The sequence below is a fragment of the Pteropus vampyrus genome, unplaced genomic scaffold, assembly GCF_000151845.1.
Source record: "Pteropus vampyrus isolate Shadow unplaced genomic scaffold, Pvam_2.0 Scaffold18, whole genome shotgun sequence".
NCBI lineage: Eukaryota > Metazoa > Chordata > Mammalia > Chiroptera > Pteropodidae > Pteropus > Pteropus vampyrus.
The window spans coordinates 8,676,130-8,689,590 of record NW_011888799.1 but is presented as its reverse complement, the minus strand read 5'-3'; the positions used below and the strand labels follow the sequence as shown (position 1 = coordinate 8,689,590).

General features: G+C 32.5%; 1 protein-coding gene across 1 annotated transcript in view; it reads right to left on the bottom strand.

The window, feature by feature from the left end:
- Positions 1-6,305: 6,305 nt before the first annotated feature.
- ENPP4 (ectonucleotide pyrophosphatase/phosphodiesterase 4) overlaps positions 6,306-13,461 on the bottom strand; it is a 15,707-nt gene continuing 8,551 nt past the window's right edge. The window contains exons 2-4 of the mRNA XM_011354768.2: positions 12,388-13,246; positions 11,593-11,763; positions 6,306-9,598 (exon numbers count right to left, since the gene is read on the bottom strand). Of these exons, the coding sequence (XP_011353070.1) occupies positions 9,234-9,598; positions 11,593-11,763; positions 12,388-13,213 (1,362 nt within the window). The 5' untranslated portion in view covers positions 13,214-13,246 and the 3' untranslated portion in view covers positions 6,306-9,233. The remainder of the gene's footprint in view (positions 9,599-11,592; positions 11,764-12,387; positions 13,247-13,461) is intronic.

Below are 13,461 nucleotides of genomic sequence, written 5' to 3'. Positions count from 1 at the left end.
CCCACTCCAATAACATATGTTTTTAAATCCTCAGTTCCCTGAAATTTTACACTAAGAGAGATACCCCATTTGTCACTCATGGTTCCCTTTCATTTTAAATGCTCATATCTTTTTTAGTCTAACAAGTTCTCATAGTTTATTTTAGTTTATATTTTCCTTAAATCCTTTTTCTGTTTACCCTTTTTGGCGTGCCTATTAGTTGGATGTTGAAACTTCTGAATTGGTTGATTGTTCATCTCAGTATCTTCTAGCTCTTCTTTCTGTTACACCATTTGAGATACTCCATCTCCAAGGCTTAGCCCTTTAATTTTTTTTACATATTTAAAGTTTTTATTTTTCAAAGCATTTTTTGTTCTGTTTCTTCGTAATATGTATTGTTATTTTAACTTTTTTATTGAAGTAAAACATTCAGAAAGTATACAAATAGTAAATGTGGCCAATTACTAATAAATGAGCAAATTCAGGTAACTTTACTTTAGAAAAGAAATAGAAGATAGAACATGACCAGCACACCAGAAAGACCCCTTTAAGACTCTTCCCAGTCACTACCTCCTCCCTCCTGCTTACAGGTAACCCTTTCCTGACTAGGAACACAATAGAAGTTTCCTCTATTTTTAAATTTTATCTAAACGGAATCATACAGTATATATATTTTGTTTGGCTTTTTCTCTCTCAAGATTATGTGAGATTCATCCATGTTCTGTGTGTAGCAGTGGTTTATTTTCAGTGCTTCATGAAATTATGTGAATAGACCACAATTTATGTATTGTTTTTGGATATTTGGATCATTTGCAGTTTGATGTTACTAGAAGTAATGCTGTGATGAGCATTGTTTTACATGTCTTTTGATGTATATGTGTATACATTTTTTGTCAGATATATTATATGGATCTACTGTTTAACCTGGGTTTTCCCCAAATCAGAGTCTGAGACAAAGGCTTGTTATGCAGGCAATTTATTTGTGAAGTGATCCCAAGAAGCAAGCATGAGGGACAGAGCATGAAAGAGAGATGCAGAGAAAGCATATACATATATAAGTTAGAGAATTGGCCACTGTTATGAGTGACTGGTGCTCAATCCCACGGGGCCTTTAGAGGAACCTTATGAAATGTATCTCAGAACTGACTGTCTGAGCAATGGAAGAAGGAAGCAAAGCATGTATCCACTTCCAAACCCACATGGATATTAACTCCAAGTACTTCTAATAGTACATGCACAAATGCCAAGTGTGATATCAGGCATCCAATGTCATAGTGTCTGGGCCAGAAAGAAAGAGACTAATCATTGTTAGGTTGCATCTGTGGGAAGCTGGTTTAAACCAGGATAAATTGGAGTAAGGGGTGGGTCGAATGGATTTGAGGTGGTATATAAGACATGTCTAACACACCCACATATGTATGTATTCATCATTTCAACAAAGGTCATCAAATCTGTTCATCTATTTGTCTATCCTTGTGTCACCAGCATACTGTTTTAATTATTGTAACTTTATGATGGCTCTTGACATCTGGTAGAGTAAGTCCTATCATTTTATTTTTACTCAATTGTCTTGACTCCTTACATTTCTACAAAATTTGGAGTCAGCTTCTATAATTCCATGAAAAATAAAACTCTGCTGGAATTGCTTAGATGCATGATCAATTTGAGGAGAATTGCCATCTTTACAATACTGAATCATCCAACTTATAGACATAATATAGCCTTCATTATTTTGGTCTTAATTTCTCTCAATGTTATAATTTCCTGTGTAACATTTTTCTGCATATGTTTTGTTAGATTTCATTCTAGAGATTTCATGCTTGTTGATACCAGTGTAAATGATACCAGTTTTAAATTTTCATTTTCGGTTTTCTGGTAATATATAGAAATACACTTGATTTTTACATATTGAGCTTATATCCAGCAATTTTGTTAAGCTCACTTCTAGTTTATCTGATTCCTTTGGATTGTCTATGTATGTCATGTCATCTGTGGATCTGACAGTTTTATTATTTTTGAATTCTTATATGCTTTTTCTTGTCTCTTTGCACTTGCTGGGACTTTTAGTGCAATGTTAAATAGAAGTGATTAGAGTGGTCATTCTTGCTTGTTCCTGATTATAGGAGAAAACACATTTAATATTTCACCAGTCTATTGAGTGTAGGTTTATGATATTTTAATATATAATTCAGTTATTAGATGGAATTTGTGGCATGCATATGTGTGTGTTTGTGTGTGTGTGTGTGTATAGATAGATAGATAGATAGATAGATAGATAGATAGATATCAGCTTGAAGTTTCCTTCTATTCCAAATTCAGTGACTTGTTTTGTTTTGAATAATAGGTGTTGAATTTTGCCAAATGCTTTTTTTCACATTAACATAATCATTTTTTTCTATTTCTTTTTTTCCACTACTAATATGATAGATAACGTTGATTGATTTTCAAATATCAAACTAACGTTGTACTCCTGGGATAAATTCCACTTGTTCATGTGTATTATACTTTTGAAATACTGCTGAATTCAATTAGATAATATTTTGTTATGGAATTTTTGTTCATAGGGATATTGGCCTATGATTTTCTTTTAATATCATTGTCAGATTTTGGTACCAGTGTTATACTGGCCTCGGAAAACCAGTTAGGATGTGTTTCTTTTTCCTATTTCCTATAAAAGTTTGTGTACAATAATTTCTTCCTTAAATGTGTTATAGAATTAATCAGTGAAACCACCAGGATTTGGAGTTTTCTTTGTAGGGATGTTTTTGATAACATTCATTTTTGTGATAGATATGACTATTAAAATTTTTCATTTGATTTTGTAACAATTTCAACGTTATATTTTTCAAGGAATTTGACATTTTATCCAAATTGTCAAATTTATTGGTACAATATTCTTGTAATATTTTTCTGATTATATAGGATCTGTAGTGATAGTCCCTTTTATTACTGATATTGCTAATTTGTGCTAGCTCTTTTTTTTTTCCTTATTCTTTTTTGGGGCTTTTTCATTTTTCTTCTTTTTAAAAAAAACAAATTTTGGTTTTATTAATTTTCTCTATTTGTCTTTTTCATTTCATTGATTCTAATTTTATCTTTATTATTTCCTTCCTTCCACCCACTTTGGATTATTTTCTCCATCTTTTACTAGCTTCCTAAAGAAGCAGCTTAAATCATTTTGAACCTTTCTTCCTCTCAAAGACAGGTATTCAAGGCTATAAATTTCCATCTAAGTACTGCCTTAGCTGTGTAGTACAGACTTTGGTATGTTAGAAATTCATTACCAATATCAGTTCAATATTATTTTCTCACTTGCTTTATGATTTCTATTTAGAAGTATATTGTTTAACTTCCAAATATTTAAGGTTTTTCTAAATCTTATTATTGAATCTAATTTAATTCCATTACAGTCAGAAATATACTTTGTAAGATTGCAATTTTTTGAGATTACTTACTGAGACCTATTTTATGGTCCTCAGTATGATCTATCTTGGTGTTAATTCCATGTGCACTTGAAAAGAACATGTCTTCTGCAATCTGGGGCTATAATCTTCTCTAAATGTCATTTATGTCAATCTGGTTGATACGATCACTCAGGTCTTCTATATCCTGATTTTTTTTCTTGGTCTAGTTGTTATATCAATTACTTAAGAAAGAAGTGCTAAATTTTTCAATTATGTTTTTTCAATTATGAATTCTCTCTTTAGTTCTCTCTTTCTGATTCACAAACTTTTATGTTCTTTTTTTTTAGGTGTGAAGATTTCTAATTGTTTTCTTCCTGATATATTGGTCTTTTCATAGTTGTTAAATGTCCCTCTTTATCTCTGGAAATTTTGTCTTGAAGACTACTTTATCTGATATTAATATAGGTAGTCCAGCTGACAGTTTACATGGCATATAATTTTGTTTTCAATTCACCTTTATATTTAAAGTGTGTATCTCTAGACTACATATAGTTGGATCTTGCTCTTCTATCCCATTTGACAATCTCTGCCATTTAATTGGAATGTTCATTCTATTTCTATTTAGCTATTGACACAGTTGATTTTCCTTTTTTTTTTGAGATTGGTCCCATCTGGTCTAGTGTTATTTAAGGCTGCCGTTTCCTTTTTGATTTTGTCTGGAAGATCTGTCCATTGGTGTCAATGGGGTGTTAAAGTCTCCTGCTACGAGTGCATTACTGTCAATATCTCCCTTTATGTTGGTCAATAATTGCTTCATATATGTAGGTGTTCCTATGTTGATGCATGTTTGCTAGGGTTATGTCCTCTTCTTATATCGATCCTTTTATCTGTAGTTTCTTTAGTACTGTTTTTAACGGGTTTTATGTCAATGTTATAATCACCTAAAAAACTCATGTATTTCTTTTTCTAACACACTGGTTTTATGAGGCAACTGTAACATTAATAATCAAACCCAATAGAGGCACTAAAAAAGATTATATTGTCTTTTTGGGCCTGATACTCTTATTGCACAATAGTTTATAACTTCCTCAATCTTTAATACAGAAATTGGTTTTAGTTTTCCTTCTCTACTGGAATCAAGTTTGTTCAACATTTTTCCTAGGGAATTATCCATTTCATCTGTACTTTCAAAATCACTTGTGCCAAATAGTATAAAGTAGGCTCTTATGATTTTTAAATGTTCTTTTTTGTCTTCATTACATCCTATTTTTTCTCTTTCTATCCCCCGTTCCACCCACCCACCGCCTTTGATTAAGTTAAGCTTTTCAGCCTCTCAGATGCCTCTTCCAGAATTCAGATTCCTTTAGGGGCTCACTTTTACAGATTTCTTTCTTCTGAATCTCGCCCTCTTGACTCTTCACTTTCTTGGTAATTCCTCAATGCCATAGCACAGATCTTTTATGTTTCGTCCAGCTTTCTAGAAAAAAAGTTTGAATTATATATCTACCGTTTTATTGGCAACATAATTCCTATATCTTTTTACAATAAAAAAATAAAAGCCTTCACAGAAATTTTGTTAAAAATGTATTCACTCTCCTCAGTGGACAACTCAAACAACATGTAAATCAATATTACTGGGTCTAGGTCTGACCTCTAGGAAAATTCTTTTAGAAAAATGTATATTTGTAATTTGGGATTGTCTAGAATTATTTTGGGGTTAATTTCTATTGATCCTTTCCATCACCTCTATGAAAGTGAAGTTAAGCATGGTAGATACGAAAAGAATGCTGATTGGGTCACTGGCAATTCAGACCTTTAACATAGGAGGGAGATCTGAACCAGAGACATGTATCTGTTAACCATCATTACAGAGCTGTCAGCAGATGAGCTCACTAGATTCAGTTTATTGACAGTTGAAATCAGATTTGAGAAGTCAAGGAGGTATACGATACGTGAAAAGATAGATGGTCTGCACATCAGTTTGGCTTGCCCTTTGGGTAAGACCACCTTTGCCAGATTACTTTGGCCATGAGACATGAGTCACAGAACCTAGCAGTTTCGACACTAACCGCCTACACACATACACATTAGGAAACGTGTGTGTGTATATATATGATCAGTGTGTGTGTTACATGACTCCAGGACCCAATATGCTCATTTGGATTCTCACATGTTCTCTGAAGCAATTTGTGCATGTGTGGGAATATAATGACATCTAAGCACAGGCACCAAGAAGGCCAGATGGTAGGTAAAAAGAGGTGAATCTGTTATCCAAACTTGAAGCACAGGGCCTGGAAAATGGTTCTGGAGTTAAAGATCTATGCAGCAAGAGCTTAACCATGAGTAGACACATAAGTAATTTGTTGGTATAAAGTTTTGTCACTTTTGAAATGCTACTGAACTCTCTTCCAGAGTAAAGGAAGTGCCTTTTATTCTTTCGTTTTCTCACAGTTTCTAGCAGGGTTCACTGAATGTGAAAGTAGGAAATGAATTAATCTCTGCTCTACTAGAGGAAACTTTGTTGAATCTACACTCAGACATTAAACAGTTACGGCAATGTGCAAAACAGAGTTTAAAACTATAATCCTCCCTTACCCTTAGTGTTTTCTAATCAGCTTTTACAAATTTCTTCCTTTCTGCTGTAATCCAATAAATTATAGTTCTGGAAGCACCACAAAATTTATACTGGCTTTCCAATGATGTCATCATCATGCTGGACTGTATATTTATACACTGTTTAAAAAATTCAGTTAGATGTTATAAATAATCCTGGTTTTAAAAAAAATCTATATGAATGCTTATGCTTATTGCAGTATTACTAAGTCATGTCGAAATCTGTCACAGTATGTATACTGTGCAAGAAAGTGAAAAATTAAAAAAATATTCAATAATGTTGCATTCTATATTTAATAATACAGTAAAAATGTTTTGGTAGATTTTATTCATATAAGTTTTTTAATCATAAACAAAGTCATGAATTCAAACAATACAATCAAAATATATTTTATTTTAACTTAAGGCACAAATTTTTTTAAAGCACGCGCATATCAATTTTATTTACACACTATATTAAGAATTGACAATAAATACATACTTTCTATTTCATCTTTGTCCTTCATTTGTAGCTTTATGTATTCACAATAAAGTAAAACTCTCCAAATAAGAGGAATTAAATGCAATCATCCTTAAAGCTTACCAGATATGGGCAAGAGAGGGAGACACCCAAGAACAATGCAAAGGCATTTTTAGTCCTTTAATGTTCCAATAATTTATCTTTAAATTCTTATATCAAGCTTAATGGAACAATAACACAAAGCCTATAATACCCAGCAACTGAAATAATCTTTAGTCTATTGCTGTTTACAAGAACTTGCACATTAATGACAGCAGCAGAACTATCCCTATGTAATAAGTAAATGTAGTTATTCTGAATTCACTCACTGAATTAATAAAAAATGCTTAATAAAAAGTTTTCCAATTACCTTTGAGTGCTATTGTCAGAAATGATTAAATGTTTCCTGGAGCCAAAAACACAGCAGCATATTAGTTAATTATGTAACAAAGTACACTAAAACTTTAATGTAAAAGGATAGCTTAACTAAAAGATTTTCTCAGTGTACTAGAGGAGTCATTGGCTTTAAGAGTGATAATCTTTTAAAGATACAAATGAATTACACGAAGTTCAGTATAATAATATATAAATGTCTCGACTAAATACTGTTCTTGTCCCATGAATATATACATAAAATTTACAATTTTAATTAAAGTTAACATTTTGAGAATGAAAGACAAGACAAATAGGTAAATGTCTTTTTTCCAAAGGTTAAGACACTGACAGGGCATCCTTCCTAAACCACCTTATATAAAATCCACTTGCAGGTTGGATGCCATGTACAGACTTCTGAAACTTATTACCACCAAACTAATGCAGTCGCTAAAACTCGAAACTAGTATAAAATATCCTGCTATTTCAAAAATGTTTACTACTTTAAATGTGAATGTTCTTTGTTTTTTAAATGGCAACTGAAGTAGAAAGAAATTTTTCTATTATTTCTATTATTTCATTCAGATCAACTATTAATCTTTAGGATAAGTTTTATGTGAGGAAAAACATCAGAAATAAAATTTGTCAAAAAGCAAAATTAGTCCTATTGGTTTTATTTCATTTATTTACTATGCTGCTCTTATTATTGGTCAACTTAGGACCAATAATAGCATGAACTATTTATGCAGGATGTGGAAAGACTTCTCAAGAACCCCAAATACAACAGGCATTAGATACCAGGATTAGGAAATTAGCAATGCCCAAATAGGGTGAATTAAACACCTAATGAATAGCACTATTGTTCTTAACCATCACAGAAAGTCAACATTTAACTGGCTGTGTATTTACTATAGATTAGTTTTGTATCTGCAAAACAGTTACCTAATTTATTTTATACCATCAAAACTTTAAAGATCACCATGTCAATTATCAACTGCTTGCCTCGTGTCCCAATGAACAGTTTGTGAATCCAATTTTTCCTCTAACAGATACAATCTAGTCTGCCACAACTCAGTTTCTTCATGTTAATTTTGATTATTAGAAGGTATGACCTGGCACTCAGGCTAAGGAATGTTAGGCCATGCTGAGACTTTATCCTACCACGTAACATATGAATAATGGAAAAGATCAAAAGATACTAAATTCTATTTTAAATTTAAGGTATGAGTCCCAAAGGTGAACATAAAAATCTCACTTCCTCATTCTGACCTGATCAAAACCAGATTTGTTATCAGGTCATAAATTTTTCTGCAGCACTCAGATACCTTTGGTTACAATAAACAACATGAGAAAGTTAAAAATGGTACCAAATATTAAAGAATTTTAAAAATTATGATTTCAACTTACGAATTAGAAGATAAAAAATATGAACTCCAAATATAACCTTTCCTGAGAGCTGTGTTCTATGGGAATGTGAAAGCCTGCCTACGGTCCAGTCCATCTCTGATCTCCTTCTCTAAGTCATATAAAGTCTGCACATGCATATACATACGCACATTTGTGCCCATACACAACTAAATAATTTACACAAAGGCATTCAGCACAAATAGAAAAATGTACTTTTCTCTATTTTCTTAATTTCTTATTAGCAATAATCTTCAAAAAATAAAAGTTTTGAGACTTTAACAGCTTAAGAGTCTTAATAAAGACAATGGAGAAGATAGAGGCTTTGTACCCACATTCTTTGTTAGTTTGTCTTTTATAACAGTGTCTCTTAAAATAGTATCTTTATATACTAGATCTTTTAACTGATCTTATTTAACTGATTTTATTAACCATCACAGAAAATTTCCTAACTCAAAGGCCTACTTGGGATATAACCTCTATTAAAGGTAAATATAAAAATATAGGAAACTTTTCCTCCCTGATACACAAAATCCACTAACTGCATAAAGATTCCATTGTTTCATTTATAAATATAAAAACTGATTAGAAAATCATGCCTACTTAAGTTTGGTATATTTTCATCTAAAGATGTGTTAAATCTTCATTGCAAAAGGAAAAAAAGACAGAGGCACTATTTTTGTTAAACAAATGTTTCTAGTTAGAGAATAGTTGGTATTAACTAATGATTTACTACCAATTGTTAACCATGGTCAGGGTTTGTTTTTGTTATTTATTTATTTATTTTTTTGTATTAGCTAAAGCACCAAAACAAAACACAAGGAAAAAAAAAACAATAATTTTAGCATGCTTGATGTAAAGTCTTTGTCTTTCAAAGTATATTTTTTCATACTTACAACACCTTGGGTATTTCCTTGGGTTTGTGACTAAGCATAGACACTTTGTATAAACCCCAGCACATGTTATTCAATTAAAGGATCATCGTCATCTTCTTGCAGCTGAAGTCGGGAAAATGGCTGGGGTACAGATAGTTTATTCTGCATGATTATCATGAGTAACGTTAGAGCGGTTAAGACCAAGAGCACACCAATAACAATTCCAATGGCTTCTGGGAGTTTAATGCACCACTGGTCAACTAATAAACACTTAGTATGACCAAAGGTTCCATTATTGGGATGTGGTTTTAATCCCAGGATGTGGCACATCATTGGATAAATATCGACATTGTTAATTGTGCTGTGTTTGTAGCCTTTGTGAAATGCAGGACCGTGGGCAGCGAGAAATGGATGCATACTAGGCAAAGAATTATCATAACCATGGTCACCTACTGAAAAAGAACAAAATAATATTAGTAAATAAGATCAGTCTATTACAAAATAACTTGCTTCACGTGTAAATATACTAGAGTCTTAACAGTGTAATTCCTACTCATTAGAATTCTGATAAGTTGAACTAGATGGGGGTCAGAAATCAATTTTTCTATTTTCTTCAACTCATTTCTTCATTCTCTATTTCATATACATACTCCCTTTCCTAATCAGTCATGACCTCAGGTTTTAAAGCTATTTCTCAATCTGATATACTTATCATTCAGTCCTAGTCTCACCTACTTCATCTGTTTTTCTCCAGCACTGTTTGCAAAAGCCCACTACAAACAGCGCCAGTGATAGAAAGAGTGGTCCAGCTGAGAGTCCTGAATAACTAGGGAGAGTGGAAGTGATTAAAACCTGTAAATGGCAAAGAAGTAAATCTGCAGACCTACCTATGTCAATTGCTCCTGTGATAAGAAAGAAGATTATATAATTAGATAACTGGTTTGACAGTTAATGAACACCTCAACATCTGGCCAGGTAACTGAGAAAGTTACAGATGGGATTCTTGTATTGAATGTGAAGTCTAATCAGATGACTCCAATTTGTAACGTGAATAAAAATCTAACTCAAAAATGTGATGGTCCCTGATAGAACTCCAATACTAGATTCTCAAATTTTAGATTCATTTAACGTGGACTGCCTTTTAATGTTCACCACTTGCATTTAATAAACTCCTACTTTCATATGAAGTGCAGGGACTGAGGGATGATTATATCAGTATTTGTTATATTATTCTGTAATTGTATGTTTAAAACATTTCATAATAAAATGTATATGACCAATGTAATAAAAGGCAGAATATAACTATACATCAATATTATGATTTCAATAATGTAAAAATATGCAAGTATATGTAATAGAAAAAAAAGATTAGAAGAAAAAACTCCCACAATTAACATTTATCTGTACCTCTATATTGAGGCATGATACAATTTTTGTTCTCTTTTCTAAACTTTTCTGTATTTTCCAAGCTTTCAACAATGGGTATATTTAACAAATATAAACAATACATAATTCCATTGATCCTTAGTCTTATTCTTGTTTTATGCTTCTGAATTGCTATAGATTAGGGATCTGCAGACTACGGCCCCTAGCTAAAATCAGCCCTTTGCCTGCTTTTATAAACAAAGTTTCATTGGAACACACCTGTTAATTTATTTACACATATTGTTACTGGCTGCTTTTCTACTCTAAAGGCAGAATTGAATGGTTGAGACACAGACCAGCTGGCCCACAAAATCTAAAATATTTACTATCTGGTCTTTCATAGAAAGTTTTCTGACTCCTGCTAAAGGCTGCAAAATCAGATTTAAAAAAAAGTGTTCAAACTGAATGTAATATATGGATAAATAAACTTGTATCAGTGAAGACCCAGTAACTCTCCCTTATACATTCCTTTAGTTGTAGGAAAGATTTTTATACATCCATTTCGTTTACTCAGAGTTTTGTTTACTTTCTGATTCTTGCCCAATGTTCTAAATAGCTGTAACACTCAGGTAAAGATTTCATCACTGGGGAAAGGCTTAGAGTTACCTGGCCATTTTTTTTTTTTTAAATATACACACACGAGAAATTTGAACTAGTTAATCTCTCTCCCTTTTTATTTTATTTCTCTCTTTTTTATTTCTTTGTTCCCTTCTCTTTCATTTTCTACAAATCAAAAGAACCGATCCTGAAAGTCACTGAGAGTAACTGCAGTTCTGCTAATAAAACTACACTTCACCCTTGAGGTCACCCAACCTTCTAATCTAAGGGTAAAATTGTGGGTACTATAAATTGCTATCAAATGAAAACCTGAGAATCGAATAAAGACCAATTATCTAGCTGTAAATTGAACTAATTATACTGTGTCAACATTTCTACATCAAAGTACCCTGTTAACAGAACAATGTTACAACGTATGATTTATCCCTAGGACACAACAGAAATATCCTAAATTAATACTTACACTTTAGTGATGATTTATTTAGCACAAATGTCCAGCCTTCATCAGCAACCAAAATAAGAGGCTGAATTCGATCATTATGCTGGTAATGAAATCTGGCAGGAATGTCCTCTTTGAGATAAACATTCATGTGAGAGCTACAGTTTTTTAGTTTGTTATAAACCTCTGTTTTATCTAGAAGCAAAAGGAAATAGTAAAGGGAAAAAGTCACAGTTGACTGATAAGGAAAAAAAAAATACTGCTAACTAGAATAACCAGAAAAAATACTGAACAATATCATGTATTAAATCACTTTTGTTAAAAAAAGAGCAATAATCATATAAGTGTTGGGACATTTACATGCACGCACACACACCCCACACAGTTTTTCAAAGCATTCACCTCTCTCTTTTTTCATTTTGTTATTAATTCCTGATGGACTTTTTGTACACAGGGGACAATTTTCACATCTAGCTTCTTAAAATAAATATAAACTATTACATATTAATTCTAAGATCAGTAGACAAAAGGTATATCACAAAAATCCAAGATGTTTTTCAAGCATAAAAATTTCCTTTTTCCATTAGTGTTAATAATTACAAAATGTATCAAAAAGCAAAGAAATAATCACTTTGAAGCTAAACCTTAAACTGCTTAAAAATATGTAATTTAGGGAGGAAAAACAAATATTATCACTCTATGTAAGCATAAGAATGTATGGTCCTGAACTACAAAAGCCAGAACCTCATTCTCTTACAAAACTCTCCCTTCTCAACCGACTGCCCCATTCAAATATCATTTGGCTAAAAGTTTACTTACTTGTTTTGGGAAGAATCGCAGCAACTGGGGTCAAATCTATAAGAGTGTATTCTGAATGGTCAATGCAGAGATCCAAATTTATCAGTCTGTCCTTAGAGCACTGGGTCATCCCATGATCACTTGTAATAATCACATTAAGATTTTCCCACAATCCTAACATCTTGAGTTTGTAGACTAGGTCACCAATAAGGTCATCTATTTCTTTCAACACTCTGAGCATGTTTTCTTTATCTTCGGGTCCATATTTATGTCCACTTGCATCTGGTTCTTCCCAATAGAGTGTTGCGAAGGTGACTGGTGGGTTCGAATTGCTCAGCCACATGGTAATATTATTAAGTCTCTCCTCAAAGGACACTGAGGAGCTATAATTCATAAAATAAGAAGGTGTGGTATTGTGAATGGGTACATCAGTACCAGGCCACATAGCAGCAGCACTTGATCTGTTTTCCTGAAGCTGGTTGGTCACCCAAATAGGGACTGCCTCATTCCACCAAAAAGGATCCTTGTCATTAAAGTCCGAAAAATGTTTCTGTGTGATTACATCATACATAGAATTAGCCACAATGCCATGGCTTTCTTCATACAAGCCTGTCACAATACTGTAGTGGTTTGGAAATGTTTTTGTGATGAAAACATTTTTAACATGTTCTACCAAGACACCTTCCTTGATAAAATTCTGGAGATGAGGAAATTCATAGTTCTGTAGATAGTCAGCTCTGAAGCCATCAAAGGACACCAGTAGTAACTTCGGTGGCAAACTATAGGAAGAGTTACCTCTACAAGCAGTTATAAGTCCAGAAAATAAAAGTATTACTAATGACTTCATAATGAATGTGTTGAAAGAGAGCAATCAGGAATCCTAAAATATAAAAATACAATTCATAAGCAGTAATGCTATATGATTTGGATTAGGTTTCAAAGTATAGCCATCAGGAGAAGAGAATCAACATTTATAAACTTTTTATAGGCCAGCTTTACTTATAGCAACTTAAAAATTAAATAATGTCATTTACTGAAAGATAACGGAATAAATCTAAGGCTGAAAAACCAAAAACTACCTTTACTTGTCCAATT